We start from the raw sequence: 25,129 nt of genomic DNA on the forward strand, positions 1-25,129 counted from the left end.
TTAGTCTCCACTATTTGAAGATGACTTGCAGCTTTCTCATCCAATTTTTCACAGCCAAATAGAAGTAGAGTCACTTTTACCAAGTTGCAGGACTCCTTTAAAACATCCACCAGCTTATGCCCCTTGCCGTCCACATAGCTCTCTGTTAAAAGCAGTCTATATGGTTTTTTAATTCAAGATTCCCCGTGAACACCATTCCAAGAAATAATTATTCATTCACTGTTTCCAATTGTTTCCCTTTTAATGACCATGACCGCTTTCACTTTTGATTTGTGTTTTTTTGGAATAACACATCATTTTTGTTTTAGAAATATTTATTTAAGATCGTTTTAAAGCACAATAGTTCTCAATTCATTTATTTGCCTTTGTAACCATTCCAGTGACTGATCAATAAGAAAAGTACTGTCTGCATAGAATACACAATTATTTTTTTCACAGTTTTATGGGGAATAAATAGACCAAGGATAAGGCACATGAAGCATCTTCTGTATACCCTGAGAACAAGAGTGGCGCCAAAATACATACCTGGCTGAGCCCATCAGAGCAATCATTTTTTTAGACAATATCCCACTACTACTCAGCTCAACTTGTGACAATGAATCCTAGTGGAGATTAATGATAAGTTTTAATAAGCCAGTAGATATCCCTCAGTTGGCTATTTTCTTCTAGAGGTGAGGTTGGTTAACATTGCTGAATGCAGTCGTTAGATCAATAAATGAAATGAAAAAGGGGACAATTTATTTTAAAGGCATACTCTACAACCAATAGTTTTAAAACAAGATAGCCATTGATTGTTTAGTAGCCTTTCCTGAAACCAAGCTGCATTTTCAGGAGGATGTTATTAATTTCCGTCCGCTCTGCTAGGATTCTTAGGAGGTGTTTTGTTATGATTGTACTGGGTATGTCTAATAAGATAATCTTACAGTAGTGACTTGACAGTTCTCTTGAGCTGTGATTGAGTTTAAATATATTGACTAAAAGGCCATTAGGACCCAGAGCTTCTGATCTCTTTAACTCACATATATCCTTTAACTTCCTGAACTTTTGGGATAGGCATTATACAGTATGTGCCACTTGAATATATATATATATTTGCCACAGCTTTCAATAACCACATCGTCTGTAGGCTCATTTGTTTTCAGCTTAGAGAGCTCTGAGAGGTTCTCCATCCAGACCATTTCTTCAACTAGATATGTTTCATTTTTTTCATGCTGTCCAATATTTTGCCAAATAAATCCCCAAAACACTTTGATCTCCCCTCTCACAAAGCCAGAATCGCACTGTCCAATACTGTTCTTTTTCTTCCCAGTTGGTTTTTCTGATCAGTTTCTAAATTCTTTTCCATATAGTTTAATCAGGGAGTCCCTTTGTACATAATCTCCTTTAAATGCATCTCGTATGCCCTTATTTCATTTTGATTTAGCTATTTCTTTCGGGGTAAGCCAACTCTTCTTTTTTCGGTCACAAATCTTTAAAGACCTATTCACTGCATATCTTATGTTACAGATTAAGGTGGTCATTGCGAGTTTGGCGGTCTTTTGGCAAGACCGCCGCTTAGGCGAGCACCAAAAGACTGCCAGTGTTGGCGGTATCCCACCCGCTGTATTAAGAGTCCACAATGAAGACTGCCAAAAAACAGCCATAAATCCACACCGCCAGGACACTGCTGTTCCAGCACCGCCACGCCAACAACAATCTGCCCACCATATTATGATCTACAAATCTGCACAGCGGTCCTTCCATGGCGGAAAACCATTGGCGTCTGACCTGCCACGGCCAGACCATACTTCTGTCAGAACACAACACCTCAATGGACAGTTTGAAGACCCCACACCTGATACACATACACACACCAGACACACCCACACAGCAGTATAAAACACACTCCCACAAAGCCCACAAGCCTTTGTGACTAAAACCACAGATCAAGAGACGAAAACAGCCACAATCACAAACCTAGCACCTACACACAAGAGGCGCATATACACTTCATACTCACCACACAACTGCACCACCTACACTATACACACATCACAACTACACACAAACACCACAACCAACTAGAACTCACAACCAAGTACCCCCCCCCATCAAGCAATCTACACTGCACTCTACACACACAACACCCGTCCCCACCCACAACACAATGACTATGTCCCAACAAAAGCACCCATGCTTCACTGACGAGGAGTTGAGGGTCATGGTCGATGAAATCCTCAAGATAGAGCCACAACTCTTAGGAGGCACAGGTACAGCAAACCTCTATAGCTAGGAAAATGGAGTTATGACAGAAAATAGTCGACAGGGTAATCTCTGTGAGCACCCATCCATGCACAAGGGAGGACATCAGGTAGAGGTGGAACGACCTCAGGGGGAAGGTACGTTCCAAGGTGCCCAGGCACCAGCTGGTGGTACTGAAGACTGGCAGTGGGCCCCCACCTCCTCCCCCAGAGTTCACGTCTCCGACCAACCTCCACGAAGGAATGAAGGCCATCACCGAATGGATGAAGAACAGCTGCCTGAAACTGAATTCCGACAAGACTGAGGTCCTCATCTTTGGCTCCACATTCTCCTCCTCCTTGGATGACTCCTGGTGGCCTGCCACACTGGGAACCGCACCGACACCCACCGACCACGCACGCAACCTGGGATTCATCCTGGACTCTTTACTATCTATGACCCAGCAAGTCAATGCCATCTTCTCCTCCTGCTTCAACACCCACTGCATGCTTCGGAAGATCTACAAATGGATCCCCACTGAAACTAGAAGAACAGTTACCCAAGCCCTCGTAAGCAGCAAACTCGACTACGGCAATCCCCTCTACGCAGGAACCACGACCAAACTCCAGAAAAGACTGCATCACATCCAGAATGCCTCAGCACATCTCATCCTGGACATCCCCCGCCACTGCCACATCACAGCCCACCTTAGAGACCTACACTGGCTCCCCGTCAACAAGAGAATCACGTTCACACTCCTCACCCACGCTCACAAGGCACTCCACAGCACCAGACCAGAATACCTCAACAGACGGATCTCCTTCTACACCCGACCGACAGCTTCACTCTGCCGACCTTTCCCACGCCACCGTCCCACGGATCTTCAGAACAACCGCCAGTGGCAGATCATTCTCCCAGCCCGCCGCCAAGATGTGGAACACTCTTCCCACCCACCTGCTTCAGACTAAGGACCTACTTACCTTCAGGAGACTTCTCAAGACATGGCTGTTCGAGCAGTAGCAGTCCCCCCCCTCAGCGCCTTGAGACCCTCAAGGGTGAGTAGTGCGCTTTACAAATTCTATGATTGATTGATTGATTGAATAATCTAAGAATACTGAAAATGAGTGGCTCAAGCAATAGGTAGGAGTGACAAAGATGAAAAGTGCGCAGTCAGTCACTGGAATGACATGAGTACAGGAGAATGCAGGATACATAGTACAATACAGGTCTGTCCATAGGAGATGTGATTCTTTCAACCTGCATAGAGTACACATGTTACAGATGAGACATTGCAACTTAGCACCATACATGCACTCAGTCACCCCCCACAAGACACACATAGGGATAGGAACACATTACACAACCATTGATATTCCAAGTCAGGAGGACCATTGATACCAAAGTATGTTGAAATACTAGATATGCAAATACACAGACAACATACCTGTATTTTACTGGAAGTACTGATTGTTGAGTTCAGCCCTTGAGACAGCTGCACCTTCCTCATCTGCCTCCTCATCTATTTCCATTTCTGCATCACCAGCCACTGGTCCAGCTGATTCCTCCTTATCAGCTAGTAATGGTGTGTCTCAGGGCTAGATTGTGGAGCGTGCAGCAGGCAACTATGATCTGGCATACCTTTTGGGGACTGTAGAGGATGGCACCTCCAGAGATGTGCAGGCACCTGAATCTGGCCTTCATGACACCAAATGTCCTTTCTATTACACTCCTCGTCCTGCCGTAGGCCTCATTGAAACAGAGTTCCCCTTCAGTGGCAGGGTACCTCACTGGTGTTAACAGCCAGGGAAGGTTAGGATAGCCAGAGGAACATTGTGATGACAGGTGCCATAACATGGACACAGATCCAAATGCATACATACCAATGAGCCAAACCCTCTCCCTCTATAGATGTGCCATCATGTGGGGGTCGTTGTTGTTCCTCAGAATGTAGGGTCACGTACAGTTCCAGGAAACTTGGCTGTCGCTTGGGAGATGTACTGGTCTGCCACACACCACCTTAAACATTGATAGAGTGGTAGCTTAAATCCAGTGGCACAGTGAGCAAGGGACCCACGTCTTGGCATACCCTGCCCACTTAGGGCAACTTTAGCAACACAAAAGGATGATGGACGGAGTGCTGAACAAAAAACACGCAGTACATCCTTCAACACAAGACTTAACATGGGTTCCGACAGCCCTGCTGTAATCTGAAAGAATTCTGTGGCAAGAAAGTGTAGCACTGACAGAACTTGAACCGTGGGAGGGATGGTATAGGGATAACGTATGGCAGGCAATAGATCTGGCTCCAACTGGGTACATAGATCCATGATGGTCTGACGATTCAGACAATAGGTCTGAACTAAATGCCTTTCTTCCAGGGTTGCAAGGTCCACTAGCGGATGGTACACTGGTGCATGTCTCAATCTCTTCATGACAGGATATCTAGGATGGAGAGGAGAGATTGTACAATGTGATATGCACACCACACGTTAGCAAAACATATAAAAATAGCACACACCTAACACTGTGGACATGCCCCACACTACTGACACATACTATATTTTGCATGCTGAAGCAGCATGGACTCCACCCTTGATGCACATTGCTGCCCTTGATCAATAGTTAATGACATACATCACATGTGTCATGTTCCATAAGTGAAACACGGACCTGTCTTGCACTGAGCATGTGTGTAGTCATGCCATATATCAATACGGCGACTGCGCCAATCAGGCGACGAGTATCTGGACATGCTGGTCACTAGACAACCAGCCACATAAGGTCACTGTGCCATGCATGTCACATGTATGTGCTTAACCATGATGACACAACAAAGGCCTTTACACATTCTGCCGGAAAAGGTGTATGACACACTTATTTAGCTGAATCAAGGCATGATATGTGCATAAAATGGCAGATGCCTGTCCTGCAGCACTGGACAGGTGGAAGTGACTTAATGCCGCCGGGGTATGTCATCATGGCGGTAGGCTGTCGCAACTGCCTTGCAGGTTCTCATTGGGTAACATTGCTGCCTATGGGGGACTGGTGCCAATGGCGATCACCGCCGGTGGTGATGGTGCTGTGCGCGGCAGCCCTGACAGCCATTTTCTGCCACCTTGCTCACTTGACTCCTGAGGCTCTAGCAAGCAAGACCTCCATGAGCTGAGCTGTTGTGTACTATCTCTGGGAACCATCATGCCATGTCCTGCAGGTGATAGGGCTCCTGCCTTCACCCAAGAAGAGCTGGAGAAGCTGGTTGAAGGGGTCCTACCCCTGTATGGACTGCTGTATGGGGCACCAGAAGAGCAGGTGAGCCCAATGCCACAGTCATGTGTGACAGGGGTGTGTGTGATGGTGAATGGTGTACTGTCAGTGGATTTACATCTCCCTGTTCCATACCTCTACAGATCTGTAATGTGGAGATGCACTAATGCCATAGGCACATGTGTGACTCCATCCTGGCCATACGATGGATTGGTGTCATGAGCATGCTAATCATTGTATATGAGCAGCTCCATCCATCTGCATTAGTGGCTCTGAGGTGTCAGTCCACTGCCACCTGTGAAGGCTACCTTTATATTCAACTGTGTGACTCTCCTTTCATCACTAGGACTATGTAAATCATGTACTGTTTCTGATATAGACAGATTGTGGGGCTGGCATTACAGTTCCACCACAGAACTGGCCTTCATAGGATAGACGTACTGGCCTGAGAACTGACTAGGCATATATAGGTGATCTGCTGACTGTAGGGTATGTATAGGTATGCAAACTGGGATACTGATACATGTAGATATGATGAGGTCTGATTGCACAGATGTTACATTACTAGGAGCAGTACTTGTGAGGATGTGGCCTTCTGAAGTATGGATTGGTACTGGTGGTGGTAAGTGCCCTGGGAGATCCCTGATGTGTCACTTTTGTGTGTGTATGGCATGTATTACAAAGCCCTGGTTTGTCCTCTGCTGCATTGCTGACTGACTGCCTACATCATGTCTACATGGATAGTTGGGGGCACTTCATATGTCCTGTGACTCTTACAGCTTGGCTTGGCTATTAGGAGTGGTTTGAGTCTTGCATGACACATGGGTTGTTAATGTGACGAAAATGTTGAAATCAGTCTCCTCAGGCTGCTTATGTGGCAGTGAGATGTGTCTTAGGTGTACTGACAGTGGTGTTTGTCCATGTGTATATCCACCACATGTAATCTCAGAGGATCGTGTACCACTTTGATTACTTCTCAGTGGATTTCTGTCTTGCCCTAACAGGCAATCCTATTTTAGTCCATAAGTGTTCCTTCTATTTTCTTTCAAAGTATTCAACAGATTTTTTTTCATTATTTTATTTTAAGCAATTTTCAGGAGTGGTGATACATTTGGATCATTTTTAACTGTGGTTTGAGTATTTACGATAATCTTGTTCCCAGAGGAGTTTGTGTTCATGCTCATCTTCATTATTATTGCCAATATTTTCTAACCTGTACTTCCTTTGTCCTTTCTTGGAGATTTTCTGTTTCCTTCCAGCCTATTAAATACTGGGACAAATTCCTCCTATGTTTATAGTGGAACAATATCTTTTAAATTGACTGTTAAATTTGTGCTCTGCTTTTTTGGAAATTCAGCCTTAGGGTAGGCTATGTCAAATGAAGCATCTTGTTCCAAATGGACGGTAGAAACCTTTTTCAAAATTAGGCTAGAGATTAGTTGTACATAACCCAATTCAATTCACCAAATACCACTGAGCAGAGAAACAGATCAGTACTTTTGTTACTTTCTTCCCCTCCAGTCATAATTTCCAAAATGGAGTTATCTCCAGTATTATTAGAGTCAAAATCCGCCTCTGAGGAGAGGGGTGTGGGGGGGACTCTGAGCTTTCTATCGGCTTCTGTCATATGCTCTGAATAGTTGTCATTTTGCACATTTGTTTGATCATTGAAAATGATATCACTGAAAATGTGAACAAGGTTTTTTTTCCCCCGGATCAGATTTTCCTTGTCTAGCAATCCTTGAGTTTTATCTGATTTCGTTCTATCAATTGATACTTCACATGGAGGGTAAGTAACAGAGTGCACTGCTAATTACCCCGGATATCACATCACTCATGCCATCTTTTATGATATCATTCATAATATCACTGTAACATTTGCAGTAAAATTATTGATGAGAAAGCTGCATGGCGAGGGCGCAAGTTATAGTTACCTTACGGCACGAGTTATAGTTACTTGAAATAACTCGAGCTATAATAGCTGAATTTCTATGGTTTTGTGCGTGTGAAATCTGAACGTCCCTGAAACTTTTAGTTTTTTAGTGATTTTCTAAGATTTTTTATTCTATTTCCTAACTATAATGTCCCTCTAACCTTTATTTTTTTAATTAATATATATTTATATTTATAGCCACAGTCCTCACTCAAAATCAGAAGGGTCCTGCACTCAAAGACGTTACTTGTTGGGCTTTTTTTCGGCAAACAGAGACACAGAACGTGTTTTGACTGCACCCAGCCTTTGTCATACTGTGCAAAGCCACTCTAAATCAGGCTCTAAGTGATTTGCACAGAATCACAGGATGTTGAGCCAACAGCGAGAGTCGAACCAGGTTTCCTAACTCCAAAGTATGCAGCTCAGACCATTACACCACATCCTCTCAAGGGAGTCTGTCTGGAAGAAGGTGCACAAAATGTTTAAAGTCTTCACTGGCCTGTATTTTTCTTTTACTAATAATCGAATTATAATCATTAATTGCAGAAATTCACTTCACAGTTTCAGTGAATGTAAAACTAACTCATCACTGCCAAGTTCCCTGTTTGTTGATGTGTAACATTGTCATCTTTGCAGTGTGCTTAGGTGTGCTTAGGTGTGACATTTCAACACGTAAAATGTGCCACTTTTAGTGACATATTAGCACTCTCTAATTCTGGCCAAAGTATTGAATGTAATACCTTGTGGACTTTTCTTGGTTGCCTTAGAAATTCGAATATGATGACGTTCATAAGTGGCTCAATACAAGTTGGGCATGATGCTGAGAGATCACAGGCCACTGAAGCTCATCTTCTGGTCTTAGACCTTCTCGGACACTTGTACATCATTATGTGTGCAGCGTGCACTGCCTGCTAAGAAGTTATTTCTTTGTAGTGAAACATTTAAAATAGTTTTGAGTGATATACTGAAGGAAAATTGTTATTTGTATTTTATGCATTAGAGTATGTTTACATGTATACAGCATCAAGATAAGTGGATACAAATAATAAATGTTGATTTAGCCTACACTGTGCAGTGAATTTCCCTGAGGCACCTGAGAAGCACTGGGTTACAATATCAGCTTGAAACTGCTTGCAAATGAGGCTATGTTTGCCATTGCTGGATATTAGACACCTACAAAGCATACTTTGCCTTGGAAGTTAGGTAATGCCCGCAACATGTACGTTTATGGATGGTCTCAGAATCCTTTAAGACCTCTTCCTACAGTGGAAATGGTTATAGTTACTTGAAATAACTCGAGCTATAATAGCTGAATTTCTATGGTTTTGTGCGTATGAAATCTGAACGTCCCTGTAACTTTTAGTTTTTTAGTGATTTTCTAAGATTTTTTATTCTATTTCCTAACTATAACCTCCTTGTCGGAAGTTCGGCAGACAGTGAAAACCATCCACCGAACTCCTAATCAGGCCCTGATTCTGCAGTTCCCATTTTGTAGTGATTAACTTGTAACTGAACTATAGTGTCAGAATGTTTATAGGTGCTGAGCTTCTAACCAGCTTTTACCATGTAACTCATAATCGGCCCCAAGAGGTTAATTATCTTAAATTGAGCTTCTGAGATATTTTTGGTGTGAAAGTTGTATTTGAAGCTCATAGTACCATGGAGCAAGTATGAGGATAGTGGTATTAAATTGATAGAGCAGTTTGTGGGTATGTTAGTAATAAAATACACTTGCAAGTTAATTAGTCACATCATAAAGCAGTGTTATCATTGAATCAAATGGTAAATTGAAAGAAAATGGACTGCTTTAACATCAGTTTCACAACAAGCATGGAAACTAGTGCTCTTAGCACACTCTACACAGAGTACAAGGATTTGATTCAACTCATTCTTAACGGGTAAGGCCTCTTTTCATCCAAAGTGAAACCTCTAATTTCAGTCTTCCTTCTCAGTGTCTACCCTCTCCAAACCAGTTTGGTCACAGAACTCCTACTCATCCAATGTAAGGGAGTGCTGACTGCCATTCAGAACTTGGCAACAGTTGTCCCACTATGTACTATTTCCATTCTGGCTTATCACTTCGTGATTAACATAGTTTTTGAAGATATACATGGATTTTCATCAAACTTTTAAAAAACAAATTGAAACGCATACGTCAAAGCATCCATCAAAAATAATTTCAGTAGGAATCCAAAAATGTAAGGGAACAAAATAACAAGCAGACATCAATATTGTGCTTACAGGTAACTGAGAACAAATTACAATCATTAAATGGACTGTTATTCCATTACTTTCCTAACTCATGTGTACAAACAGATATACAGTCTACCTTCTCCCATCAGATTTTATCTTTCTCTACTGGATGCCAACCTTCATATTGAAAAGTGTCACTCCCAAATGCCTTCTCATCCGTGCCTCCATCAGTTGCAGATCCTTAAGAATTTCACTGAGCTCTAATACATCTCTCCCAAATAATGCCTTTGTAGACTCCAGCCTTTCCTTCAAATTCTCCTTGCTAGCCTCTAATTTATATCACCTTCTGGAAAATAAAGGTCACTGATTTCCCAGTTCACCTTTTGCATAGATATCTTTTTCCATACAGCCATGGTGAGTGTAACATCCTACTCAACGGCCTGCACTCTTGTTTCTCTAAAGCCACCCAATATACTGCAGGCGCAACTCAACTTATCCACAGAGGTGAAAAACAGATTGTCACAAACTACATTGGCTACCCTTACAAACCCTCATCAGGTTCAAACTCTGCTTACCAACAAAGCCACTAATGTTGGCAACTGTGTCATCTCCACAAACTGTCCATGGAGACCCATCAGGGCCGTTCTACACTCTGCTTAAGCATCACCAAAGAGAATAAATCTAACTAATTTAACCAAGCCTTTTTCTGCACAGCCTGCTTTGGAAATGTCATCAGGTCACTTGACAAAGGGCTTCTTGTTAGAGATGTTGTGTTCTGATAGCATAGTATAGATTGTGACTTAACACAAATGTCAATTAAAGAATCTGACATAAGAGACGTGGATTAAATAGAATATTTAGCGGTATTTGTAGAAAACAATGTGAGATAAAATGTCAGGAATCATGCAGTGATGCACAGATGACGGCTGTGTTCAGTTGCAGACACAACCATCTATTTCTCGAAGTGTAAATATGGGCATAAATGTGATAATTTTGTAATGGATTCTTTTTCTAGAATTCCTCTTCCTGTCCTCGGATACTCAGAAGAAGGGGGCCACTATGGAGGTGTAGAGAATTGCTCTGCCCTTGTGACAGCTGCTTCCCATGTATCATTCTGGCAGAGATGTTATATTTTTTGTGCAGGAGGCGCCTGACTAGCGTTCTACTGAAGAAGAGTGTGTTTCTACAAAACTGAAGTGTGTTTATACAAAATTTAATAGTTTTTTCTCTCCAACAGATTGCTACAATCTTGTTGTAAAGGCATGATTGGTAAAGGTATATGCATGGTAAAACTTTAAGTGGGTAGTGGTATATGCGTGGTAATATACATATTCAAATTTATATAGGTATTAATACATACAGATGAATACATTTATATGTATACGTGTATATATTTATTTTAAATAAATACGTGTGTGTGTGTGTATATATATATATATATATATATATTAATATATATATATATATCACCCTGAACCCTAAAAACACCTTGCCTCCCAAAAATCCATGCCCACCCTAAACCCTAAAAAGCCCTTACCACCCAAAAAAACCCATACCACCCTAAACCAAAAATTACCTTGCATCCAAAAACCCATACCCACCCTAAAACCTAAAAATGCCCTTGCCACCCAAAAACCCATGCCCACCCTAAAATCCTAAAAACCTTTTACCACCCATATCCACGCTAAACCCTAAAAAAACACTTACCATGCAAAAACCCATACCTAAAATAAACTACACCCTTCAAATGACCTTTTCTATATACACACACACACACATATATATATATATATGGGGTGAACCATTAAGCAGGGGCAGAGAAAAAGGGGGGGGTCCCAAAACGTACTTTCCCCATGTTAATTATCAAGGGGGTTTTGAACAGGTCTACATTCTGAACCGCTGTACGGAATTACACAAAATTTTGCAGAAAGTTAGCTCTTGGTCCAGAAAGCGCCCTTTTTGTGATTTGGTGTAATTAAAGAAAAAACAAATTTGTATATATAGGGACGCAAAGGCTCCGCAAATCCTCCCGATCTCGTGGTGAGATATGATTGGCTGACAACACTTCAACAAGGAAGTGGTGGCAACCATGTTGGGACTCAGCTTCAGCTGAGTCACAGAAAAAAAGATTTAAAAATGGGGCCATGAGAAAACATGAAATACCAGCAGAATGCTTTTTCCAAGGGTAAAACCATCTTAGAACACACCGCAATTCCTAAAATTGTTATGGTACCATCAACAAATGATTTTACTTGTATCTAAAAATTGTTATCACCCTTTATATGTTCTCCTTTTTTTATCACCCTCAAAACTTGCTATTCACTGCAGTGCATTTCAGATATCATTGGGGTGCTATCATTCATAGTGGTCCCAAGATGGCTGCCAGCACTTCCTGGCAGCCAATCAGATCCCACCATGAGACCTGTGCTTAGGCTCCGCCCAGATCTACAAATGTTGTTTTCTTTAAATATCTCAAAAACGACTAAACAGATTTACACCAAATAGCGAAAAGCATGCTTTCTGGACCAAAAGCTACCTTTCTGCCAAATTTGGTATAATTTCATCCAGCAGTTCGATCTGTAGTTGTGCTCAAAATACCTATAGGAATGAAAATGGGACACACACTTTTTTTTTACTCCCCCCCCTTTTTCTCCGCCCCCGCTTGACGGATCCCCCCGAAACTTTCCATGTACAACAAGACCCTTGTGCACACTTTTTTTGGCACAATGTCATAAAGATTAATCAAATGGCACCAAAGATATAGCCACAGCAAAAACACTTTTTCTATTGAAACTAGGTCCTAATTATAACAAGGTAATATATATATATATATATATATATATATATATATATATATATATATATATATATATATATATATATATATATATGTTAATCCTTCATTCAAAAGGTATGCGGGTTTCGGGCTTTGTTTCTAATGGCTGTTTCCCTTTAATACCAAGTGTGCTACAGTGAGGCTATTAAGCATAGTACTGAACATATGACCTTAATGATCATCAGTTTCTTCAATAGCGTTCATTGATAAAACAATAGCACAGTGTCACACTGTATTTATTGAGAGTGCTATTTGTTTTGGCAGAACTATAGGTTTTACGCCACACCATCCTCGAAAAGTAAACTTTGGCACTTTGTTACCTCTTGAAAGTTAAAGCCCAAAGAGGACCTGCCCTTGAGCGACGGTGGTCCTAAAGCAATTGTATGGCAAGTATATTGGGGGAGGCGGAGGTTAGTGGAGGGATTTCACATTAAAGAAATAACAGGCAGGAACTTGTTGTTGAATATTTAGAATCTAATTCATTATTTCTTTTTTCTAAACAGCAACATTTCCTGCTGAACTGGGTAAGTTTTATGAATAGTAAGAAATTACTTATGCCATTGACTATTGTTATATGTAACTTCTTAAATGCTGTATTCTTCTTATTTTCAGAATGGAAATACATCAAAGGCTATGCATGTGAGTAAAAGAGATTTAGATTGAAACCCAAAATCCTCTTAAAAGGCTCCTTGAAACTAAGAGTTCACAGCTAGGATTACCTAAATTATAGCGAACTCCAGAAATTAGCGATGACAAACTGGAGTCACACAACCCCAGGTGCTCTAACAAACTTGGGGGCAAATTTATACTCTGTTTGCGACAGATTTGCGTAATTTTTTTTCTCGCAAATCAGGCGCACACTTAACTCCATATTTATACTTTGGAGCTAGACCCGTCTAGCACCGAATTTATGGAGTTTGAGTCATTTTTTTACAGTGGAAACCTACCTTGCGTTAATGAGATGCAAGGTAGGCGTTCCAGGGTAAACAAGCATTTGCAATGCAATGGGTCTCGCATTTGCTCAAGTTAGAGTTATTAGCATTGCATAGCATTGCAAACTCCTAACTGGATTTTTCTTGCCACATACATTGAAAATGAAAAGTAAAACACTTTCACATAAGCAGGCCAATTCAAAGCGCCACATCAGCCATGAGCGTGAAGGAAACACAAAAAAGGAAAAAGAAGTTCGCTTGCAGTCAAACATATTGGCAAAAGTGCAATTAGCCATGTAACAGGGTTGATGTCCAAGGCAGTAACCAAAGTACCACAAGGAGGGACAAACGTAAAGCATTTACCAATGATAACAAAGGATTTTTTAAGGGCAAGCCCATGAACGAGTGATAGTGATGGGCATGAGGTGGGCGTGGTTAAAAGTCCAAATGGATAACAACACGGCGTAAAAGCAGCGCTTGTGCTGCTATGCTCGACCTAAAAAGGGCAGTTCAGGCCGGATTGTATGGCCAAAGGCTCTTGATGAGCTGGCTTAACTATTGGCCTAATAAAAACAAATCTATTGATACTGTTTTCATTTAAAATTCACCTGACTCACTGCATCCCTACTGGTAATGATGATTAGTAAGAAACGTCACAGCTTATGTCAGATTCTGTGGACAACAATTTCACCAGACAGCCAAGGAAAGAAGCACATTATAAGATAAAGAGTGAAGTAAAATGTAATAGAATACAAGCATTTGCAATGCAATAGATCTTGCATTTGCTTGATTTAGTTGTATTGGCATTGTAAATTCTTAACTGGACTTTTGTCACATAAATTGGTCGACCATGCCTCATAATTTCACCTTTTCCTGTCATTCAATTCCAGTGACCCTGCATACAACTAAAGCAGCTTGTGATGGTCTGGGTTGGAGGTATTTTTCATCCAAAGGGCAATGAGGGATCAAAAAAGAGAAGTTCATTTGAATTTTTTGAGGAAGGAGTAAACGATTCAGATATTTTAGGAAGGATGGATGTCTGTAATTAATGATTTTAACGAGGTGCAGGCGGCATCGTAGTGGTGCAGAGAAGGTACCCAACGTAATTATTTTAGGGCACCTAACTATATTGATAAGCAAGTGCATTCTTTAATGAATAAATACGTATTAGTGTATTTGGAGATATTAAGTGATGTATGAAATGTTGTTACTGTAATAAGCAAAATCACAAGGTCATTTGACTGCAAAGATGTTCTGAAAGCTACAGTTTATGAACCCAAAATAAGAGGAGGTATGAAACAGGTGTCAACCTCCATTTTGGGTGTTGCAAGAATGAATCGGAGCTTTGCGACCACCAGATGTAAGTTGTCCTGGTGGGCCACCATCCGCCTTGATGAATCTTATTGGTCACCCTGCGAGCAGGTAGTGGACCCATGCCTCCACAAAACAAATAAAACATGCCATACATCCCTATAATGGAAATGGGCTGCTTCCACTCACTGGCTGGAACAAGCAAGAAGAGTCTACTAAAGAGTCCAACAGCTGCATGCATCTGGCCAGTTAGTTTATCTATCAGACATCCAGCACCTCATGATAAAAGACACAGGACTACTGGGACAACGCAAAAGTGGCTTGCTAGCACAGAGGGAAGTCTCAATCGCAACATCAGACTTGGAGCCAGAAAGATAAAGTATCCTAAAAAGAGTAACTTTAAAGCCCCGATGACACTTTTAGAGGCAGATGCCGATTTCCACGAAGACCTCACAGCTTAGAATGTCTTAATGTACAAAGCCAATGTGGTTTAAATACAAATATGAACAGACTTATGACTAAACGGGCCTTTACATGTGCCTAATAAAACCACAAAAATAAACGAAATGATAGGTGCACATTGTGTGGTGGGATAGCAAACCAGTGGAAATAATGGGGCTGTCCGCATGAGGCTAGGAACGTCCACCTTTTATACTAGAAGAAATAAAGCAAATGTAAAATAATTAAGCAGACGTTAGCCAACAAAATGCTGATGGTCTTATAATATTGATAGCGATGTCACACCAGTATCCTTAAATCGGTGTGTGCGGATATATATTCAACATTGCATCATCTACTTCCAAGATGGACTATGAAGCCAGGCTAGCAGCAGTAAACTTGAAATTGTGAGGCACGTTTAAGAAATGTCCTTTAAAACAACCAAACCACTAAAGCACACCAAATAATGACAAAGTGTATATGCCTACTCGCACAGACCATAAATAAACATTAAACCGCTTTTAATTCCAACTACCGGAAGGAAAACCCTTGAGGTTCCACCACAGAAACAAAACACGTTCTGAAAACGGATGTCAATTAATAATTCACAAAGCGGACATGCGGCAACTCACCACGAGCTGAAAATAAACAAACTCTAAAACTGCGATCATACCGGGGCTAGTTGCAGTTGCTGCAATGACAACAGCCATAAGAAAATGTGTGATGTCAATAAACCACTGAGATAACAAAGACGACACCCAGTAATGAAAAAAAAAACAGCACGATCACGCGGCTGCAGTAGAAAATGTGTGACGTCAATAAATCGCCAAGATAGCAAAGACGACACCCAGTAAAGAAAAACAGACGACCAACATGCACCACCCTTAGGTGTTTAAAACTAAAATATACAAGTGAAAAAAACAAAAGTCATAAAACATGTGACCACTAGTCAAACTGCTGTGAAAACTGGGTGTCTAATGCAGAATTACTCAATTACTTCACACGATGGAAGTAGTAACTTGCGTCAATCCAAAGGTTATTGTGCCTTTTATACTCCCGTGATGAAAACAAACTCTGGGAGGTCTGCTCAGCCGTGTGCCGATATAAGCAATTTGCCACCAAACTAGCAACGCTTACCGTGTGATGATCAAGCATGACGCCGGTAGACCATACCTTAAGACTCCATTCAAGCTCCTACCCGCGAAAATATTCATAGTGCATGCCCCCGAAAGTAAAAAGAGTGACGGGTGTCCCGATGCCCAAACCAGTCTGCAGCTTCCACCAGTTTAAAGGGACCTGATGGAACAGGGCGTGAAACAAATGCACTGTGCTTTGCAAAGATAGCAGTCACCCAGCGCTAAAGTGTGCTTCGTGAACATGTATCAAATAGTGTAACTTAAAACATGAGAGCCAGTGAAGTAAAAAATGAAAGACTGTGACTTGAAACACAAGCATTTGCTATGCAACGGGTCTCGCGTTTGCTCATGTTAGAGCTGATCGCGTTGTAAACTCCTAACCCGACTTTTCACCTATCGGGCAAAAGTGCATTTATGTACATAACCCGAAAAAGTGAAATTAACTATGTAAAGCGCTCGACTTCTGCCAAGCGAGATCGCGCTCGTAAACTAGAGAAAAAGAAGTCCATGAGCCCGATGGAAAACAGTGAGCCTCGCATGTTTTCTGTACTTAGTCTCTGCGCTCGAGGAGGGCTAGCCACCGGAAAAGGCATGACTTATGCGTGCCTTCGACTAATGAAAGCATGCAGATTTTATTAGGCAAGACCATGAACCAATAAAAAACACTGACGTGACATTGACAGCGCTCCGAGCCCTTTTCTAAACACTAAAGCGTCTCGCTGCAATACGCATGCGCGAGCACATGCAACGCAGGCTCGACCCTAAAAATGACTCTAAGGCCTTTGTGCCTTATTTATACTCCCATGCAAAAATGACGCACGGGAGGGAGAGGGCCTTAAAAGATGACTCTAAACCAGTTTAGAGTCTTTTTGTAACGCCTGGGTCAGGGCAGGATTTAAGGGACCTGAAGGCTTATTTCCATGGTCTCCGACCATGGAAGCAGTCCACAGATGCCCTTTCCTGCCCCCAGGGACACCCTCTGCCACCCTCGCCCACCCCTGGAGGGCACCCATGGATGGGGGGACCCATCTACAGTAAGTAGAGGTAAGTATTTATTTTTAATTTTTTTAAGTGGCATGGGGGGCCTAACTTGGGCCCCCCTACATGCCACTGTGCCCAATAGCCATGCCCAGGGGACAGAAGTCCCCTGGGCATGGCCATTGGGCAGGGGGGCATGGCTCCTGTCTTTGCTAAGACAGGAGTCATTTCCATGGGGGTTGTGCATCAAAAAAATGGCGCAAGGTTAGAGCCATTATTTTTTACTCTAACCTGACTTGCACCATTCTTTGACGCACAACCCCCACTCTTCCCTTGAGACTTCAAATTTGCAACTTACTGAAAGTCAGGCACTCTCAACAGGAGAGTGACAAGACTTGTCATTAGTACCTGCCATTCAGATATACAGGCCCTGGAGAACTTGGCTGAAAAGTGTTTTGGAGAACAGGGGGTCAAGAAGAAGTAATGTGTAGGAACTGGCTTTTGAGTCATTTGAAATCTAATCTGTTCTTTTTTTTTTTTTTTTAAACAGCAACATTTCATGCAGAACTGGGTAAGTTTTATGAATGGTAAGACATGCCTTAAAACATTTGCCATTGTTATTTCTATTTCTTAATCACTTTTTGGTCTTTTTATTTTCAGAGTGGAAATATGTCAGAGGATTTGCATGTGAGTACAATTGATTAAACCTGATAATCTAAAACTCAAAATCAATTTTAATGTATTCTTGAAACAGAGTTCACGCCTAGGAAAACCTAAAGTTATTATAAACTTTAGGGAAGGTCTATGACAAACTGGGATTCATAACAATCCAGTGGAAGGGGCTAGAAAGCCACACAAAGGGGCTATGACAATCTAGAAATAGTGGTGTGAGTTAACTAGAGCTAATCTGTGGAAGGTTGTAATCACAAGCGGCCATAGGGATACTACATAACTCATATGGGTAACAAATGACTTACTAGGAGTTGCGCTGAAGCAAAATATGGATTAAAGCAAAATATAAGGAAGTGTGAAAAGATGTAGTGAGCATTATGCATAGGGATTCATGCTTTTGGCTTGGCTATTATTGGTATTTACTTGAGAAGCATTAATGCTCAGTTGTTAAAGTGTGGCCACATCACTATATTATTATTTTAAATATGGATATTATGATTAATATGATGATAATGATGATCACTATCATTAATATTGAGTTTGTTTGGAAATAAACATGCAATACAATACACTTTAAAAAACAGATAAAGTACAATTTTATTATGAATAAATAATTGAAAAATCACTTAAAACTTACTAGTTATGGCTAACTCCAGTACCATGACTTGCAAACCTCAATTTACACATGAAATGCATTGCTCATGACCTCACTCTTGATGTGATAGATATAATATATATAATCAGAAATGGCAAAGACTATGCTATCATTATTACACTCAAAAACACAGGTAATCTCAAACATTCAATTCAACTCCATAAATACATAAATATATCACTGATAAAGCTAAAGGGGATGTCTCCCTGTCCCTCCTCACCTTGTCCAGGGGCGAAAAGGGAAGATTACCTTCTTGGCTTGCTCAGTGGTGAGGGGGTGTTAAAAATATGCTCGTGAACTGCCACCTTCATCTGCTTCCAGTTCCCAACTTAGAAGCAGGAACAGGTGCCAGCTCAACAACTCCTCCTTGGCTCACAAGATTGTATGGTTGAGTAAGACGATGGCCATGTGCCATCTGTGCTCAGTTTTAAATTGGGAACAAGGTACTGGGGCAGTTTACAGATGACCAGCTCTTTCACACCAACAACTTTATGCAACCCACAGGAAGCAGGTCAGCTGCCACCTACCACTTGTCCTGTTCCTAATTGGAGCAGCTGACCTGCTGCACCATGACCCGCAACATTGTGTGGGTCACCTGCCACCTACTTTTTAAAAACACTTTTTACATGCATCAATATTGGGCAAGGCACAGGAGCATTAGGGAACACACTACCTTAACATTGTACAAGGCAGGGGTATTAATAATAAAAACAATGCACTGCCCTTGTGGAAGGCAGAAGGGCTGCCTTGAACTTCCACATGTCATGGTTGGACAGCTCGATAGATCTACCTAGCCCCAGGAGAACTTCTTTTCACACCCCTAATGGAGAAAGGAAGAACAGGCAGGTACCTTTCACTCTTATCTGTGATGAGTCAGGCTCATCAATACTTGAAGTGTTAGGAGTCAAACAATCCTGTCAGTGGACCTATTTTATGCAGTGCGAATGCATATCCAGCTATACCTATTGATGCCTTTTCTGCATGGTCACCCCAGAATTGTTACTTTTTTTCTGGGCCCTGTTAGAAATGGGATCTTTGGTTGACACTCAGGTTACCCCCTGTAAAGCAAGGACCCTCCCTCTAGTCAGGGTAAAAGAGAATCTCCCTCAGCTAACCCCTGCTTATCCCCTTGGTAGCTTGGCACAAGCTGTAGGCTTAACTTCAGAGTGCTAAGTGTAAAGTATTTATACCAACACACACAGTAACTTAATGAAAACACTACAAAATGACACAACACAGGTTTAGAAAAAATGAAAATATTTATCTAAACAAAACAAGACCAAAACAACAAAAGTCCACAATACACAAGTCAAGTTATCAATTAAAAACCAAAAAGAGTCTTTAAATCCTTCAGAAACAATGCTAACACAGTTAGCGTTGAAAAGTACCTGAGTAGCGGCAAAATAACATGCATGGGCGAGTGTGCGTCGAAAAAGGTAAGCAGTGCGTCGATTTCTGACCCGCGAGCGAGGTCGTGCGTCGTTTCCTCTTCTCCGGTCCAATCTCCGCAGGAGAGCAATGCGTAGATCCGGACAAAGCACCTTGGGTGTGGGCAGGCTTGCGTTGTTTTTCCACGCCCAGCGATGTTGCGTCGTAGTAGCCTCCGTCAGCAATGCCACGCACCATTTCTCCAGCCGCGTGCATTGATTTTCCGGTTGCTTTGAAGGCAAGCGTCCATTTTCAGCCGCAAAGCCGGCAGCGCGTCCTTCCTCCGGAAGTTGCACCGAAAGTTTCCCTGCACGGCAGTCTGTGCGTGGAATTCTCAATCTTGGTCTGCCAGCTTCACCTTTCAAGGTCCCAGGAACTGGATGGGCACCACTTGGCAGGACAGGAGTCTCACAGAGAGTCCAGGTGCTAGCAGGAGACGTCTTTGCTGTCCCTGAGACTTCAAACAACAGGAGGCAAGCTCTACATCAAGCCTTTGGAGAGTTCTTCAAAAGCAGGAATATACCACAAAGTCCAGTCTTTGTCCCCTTGCACAGGCAGAAGCAGCAACTGCAGGATAGCTCCACAAAGCACAGTCACAGGCAGGGCAGCTCTTCTTTCTCATCTCTTCAGCTCTTCTCCAGGCAGAGGTTCCTCTTGATTTTCAGAAGTGTTCTAAACTCTGTAGTTTTGGATGCCCTTCGTATACCTATTTTGCCCTTTGAAGTAGGCTTACTTCAAAGAAAAGTCTCTCTTGTTTGTGAAATCCTGCCTTGTCCAGGCAAGGCACCAGACACACACCAGGGGGTTGGAGACTGCATTGAGTGAGGGCAGGCACAGCCCTTGCAGGTGTAAGTGACCACTCCTCCCATCCCTCCTAGCACAGATGGCTCATCAGGAAATTCAGACTGCACCACAGCTCCCTTTGTGTCACTGTCTAGTGAGAGATGCAACCAGCCCAACTGTCAAACTGACCCAGACAGGGAATCCACAAACAGGCAGAGTCACAGAAATGGTTTAAGCAAGAAAATGCTCACTTTCTAAAAGTGGCATTTTCAAACACACAATCTTAAAATCAACTTTACTAAAAGATGTATTTTTAAATTGTGAGCTCAGAGACCCCAAACTCCACATGTCTATCTGCTCCTGAAGGGAATCTACACTTTAATCAGATTTAAAGGTAGCCCCCATGTTAACCTATGAGAGGGACAGACCTCGCAACAGTGAAAAACGAATTTAGCAGTATTTCAGTGTTAGGACATATACAACACATTACTATGGGGGTTATTCCAACTTTGGAGGAGGTGGTAATCCGTCCCAAAAGTGACGGTAAAGTGACGGTTATACCAGCGTATTACAAGTTCCATAGGATATAATGGACTCGTAATACGGCTGGTGGTAAATCCGTCACTTTACCGTCACTTTTGGGACGGATTACCACCTCCTCCAAAGTTGGAATAACCCCCTATATGTCCGACCTTAACCATACACTGCACCCTGCCCTTGGGGTTACCTAAGGCCTACCTTAGGGGTGTCTTACATGTAAGAAAAGGGAAGGTTTAGGCCTGGCAGTGGGTACAAGTCGAATTTACAGTTAAAACTGCACACACAGACACTGCAGTGTAAGGTCTGAGACATGATTACAGGGATACTCATAGGCCCACTAGTAGCATTTGATTTGCAGGCCCTGGGCACCTCAAGTGAACTGTACTAGGGACTTACCAGTAAATCAAATTTGCCAATTATGGATATACCACTCAACATTACAATTTACACAGAGAGCATATGCATTTTAGCACTGGTTAGCAGTGGTAAAGTGCTCAGAATTCAAAAGCCAACAGAAACAGTTCAGAAAAAATAGGAGGCAGGAGGCAAAAAGACTGGGGATTACCCTGCTAAAGCAAAAAAGTCCAACGGGCCCAATTTTTGCTGGCTTTAGAATTGTCTGTACTATACCACTAAAAATAAAGTGGTTGTTCTCCCCCTTTAAACATGATTACATTGGCAAATTTAACTTGCCTGTTAAGTTCCTTCTATATGGTGTAGAAAGTGCACACAGGGCCTGGATGTCAGATGCCACTTGTGTACTTTGGCACCTATTGTGCCATTAACCACAGTGGTAGGGCAAACATGGCTACATGCCTATCCTGTGTAGCCTGACACCTGAAGTGCAATGTAACCGGTTAAAATAATCCTTTTTGACAGGTTAAAGCCTCTCTTTTAAAAATTAGCAAGTCACAGGGCAGAGTGCATGATATTTAAAAGTGGGGGCATGTAGATAATGTATGTTACTGTGTCCCTACAGTGACAAGGCCCTACAAGCTATTGTTACTGTGACAGCCAAGTCAAGTTCAATACCTGCATGACTGAAATCGCCCACTGGTTGAAGTAAAACTGTCTAAAACTGAACACCAACAAGACCGAAATTGTAATCTTCAGGAAGAACACATCACATTGGAACTCCACCTGGTGGCCAAAAGAGCTAGGACTGACATCCACCCCCAACCCCTACACCAAGGACAGCAGGTTCATCATCAACAGCAAACTTAACATGACTCCCCATGTCAGTGCTCTTATCGCCTCATGCTTCCATACCGTGAAGATGCTTAGGCTCCCAATCAGCACGCAGAAAACCTTCACACATGCCCTGGTCACAAGCAACCTGGACTATGAAAACACCCTATATTATGGAATCATTCAGAACTCAGCGGCCTGAATCACTCTCAACCTCTCATGCCACACTTACATCACATCGCACCTGAAAGAGCTCCACTGGCTCCCCATTCACAAACGAGCACATTTCAAACATCCCACTGACTATTTCAAAGCACTACATAACACCAGCCCATTCTACCTCAACAGTCACATCTGCTTTCACCACCAATCCAGACACCTGCACTCATTTGAGCTCTTACTTGCACTTATCGCACACATATGGAAAACCAGACCTGGCAGTCGAGTCTTCTCCTGCAGCACTCCTTAAACATAAGAGCCTCCTCCTTATGTGAGTAAGTAAATCAGGTGCAGCATCAAAACCCATAGGTTTTGCGTGGGGAAACCCACCTCAACATCCATGGAATACCCCCCCTGATGCAGAGTAAGGCAACACAGTGACTTGCACTGCTTCACCGTACTCACATTCTTCAAAATGCCCTGGCACATGGCTTGTTTGCAGTAAGGTACTGGAAAGCTGATAGGATTGCCCATGGGAACTTTTTTCCCATTGATTAGGGAGTGCCCAGCAGTCATCCCCAACCATTAGCTCGTGTCAGGCATAAATGTGTCACTCCAACGCACCCAACCTTGCATCCTTTATGGTACTGCAGAAGAAGAGAAGAGGACTGCAACTACTGTCTATGACTTATGACTTGAGAGGAGCTCTGAAGGGAGTACCCACTCCCTCTTGTACCCAGGACAAACTAAATTGACTCCAAGGGTCAGTTAGCTGACTTCGTGGGTGGCTCCTGAGAAACAACGAATGTTGGGAGGTCTTTTCCCCAAACTGTCCAGCTGAGCAGTGGCAACAGGACTTTGCTGTTGGCCTGTGCCTGATACCAGGAAAAAGTCTGCAGACTTTTGCTACAGAGCCACAGTGACCTACCCCATAAATTATTCAACTGACATACAGGTGTCAGATTGAATTTCAGATTTGTCCCCCTGAGCACTTCTGAAAAAACTGTCCTTCCTGAGTAGGGACAAAGTCCTTTTTGCTTTTTGAACTTTAAAACTTTTTAACTTTCAGACTTTCATCATGACCAGTCTTCTTGGTGTATCTTACCAGCGCTCCATCGTACTCAGCCTCAAATCATGCCAAGACCATGGTCTACTGTGACCATTGACTACCACTGGCGCACTGCGCTTTGTTGCGCTATTTTCATTTGAATCTTTAAACCTTCATATCTCTGGTTCACTTTATTGGATTGTTGTAATTTTGAGTCATTATGTCCATTATTTTTTTCCAGTTTAGTTTGGGATCTTTATTGCTTGGTGTTTTGACTTTAATACTCACACATTGCCCTAAGTTAAGCCTGTCTCCCAAGTGCTATAGAAACAGAATAATTAAGCTGCTTTTAGTGTTCACCCTCACAAGAGTTGTGATTATTCCTTGAGGTGGGAGGTCACACACCCCAGATAATAACCTAATTTCTTACACATATGTGAGTGCAGACCCACTACCCGGCCCCTTGAAAAAGTAGACAAACACAGTAGTTAGTATTTTGGAGTAGCAACAGATTATGAACAGTCACCTCATGGAAACATTGTAATTATAATAATCATCTCAGCAATCATAATAAAAAACTAATGAACATTACAATTACCTAAAGCATTTAATATCACACATCCATGCTTTCCATATTAGATTCGTCTTGCATGTGAGGGCTAGGCCACTGCCAGTAGCCCTGACAAGGCCCATTATAGCATGATCGTTGAACTTTTGTGATAGAAACACTGCAAACAGAATGGTGTGGTAGAAAGGCACGCAAAATTTTGCCTGCAATGATCTCTTGCTATACTAAGGGGGTCATTACAACATTGGCGCTAGAAGCTGCTTACCGCCATGCAGAAGACCGCCAACACACTGCCGCGGAATTCCACCACAGCTATTATGACCCACATCTCGGAATCCGACAAAATTCAGACACCCACACAAGTCCGCCAAACCAAAGGTCAGTGATAAACTGGCGAAAACAAAACCTCCACCATCTCGCCAACAGAAATACGCCCATACTATCACGACACACAAATCCACGCGGCGGTCTTTCAACCACGGTATTCCATTGGCGGTACATACCGCCGTGCTCAAAATACACACACTCTTACAAAACACAGCCACATTGGACAATTTGAAATACACACACCTGATACATATACACACACCACTCCCACACACCAAATACAATATAAAACACACACCCACATCACCCACAAACCCCTACGATCACAATTCACGACCGAAGGCAAGAGAGAGACACCACCATCAACAAACTAGCATCCACAGGCACACAACACCATCACCCACACAACTTCCACGCACCTCACACAACACACCACTACATATCACCACACTTATCACCACACACACCACCCCACACATCACCTACACCACCCCATGGCACGGCAAAGACACCCCAGGTT

General features: G+C 42.4%; 1 protein-coding gene across 2 annotated transcripts in view; it reads left to right on the forward strand.

Moving 5' to 3' along the window:
* The window catches only part of LOC138299195 (E3 ubiquitin-protein ligase TRIM11-like), a 199,480-nt gene that overhangs the window by 128,527 nt on the left and 45,824 nt on the right, over positions 1-25,129 (forward strand). For both annotated transcript variants that reach the window (XM_069237296.1, XM_069237297.1), the window contains 4 exons: positions 12,950-12,970; positions 13,059-13,085; positions 17,792-17,812; positions 17,902-17,928. In XM_069237296.1, the coding sequence (XP_069093397.1) occupies positions 12,950-12,970; positions 13,059-13,085; positions 17,792-17,812; positions 17,902-17,928 (96 nt within the window). The remainder of the gene's footprint in view (positions 1-12,949; positions 12,971-13,058; positions 13,086-17,791; positions 17,813-17,901; positions 17,929-25,129) is intronic.

This window comes from Pleurodeles waltl, chromosome 6 (assembly GCF_031143425.1).
Source record: "Pleurodeles waltl isolate 20211129_DDA chromosome 6, aPleWal1.hap1.20221129, whole genome shotgun sequence".
NCBI lineage: Eukaryota > Metazoa > Chordata > Amphibia > Caudata > Salamandridae > Pleurodeles > Pleurodeles waltl.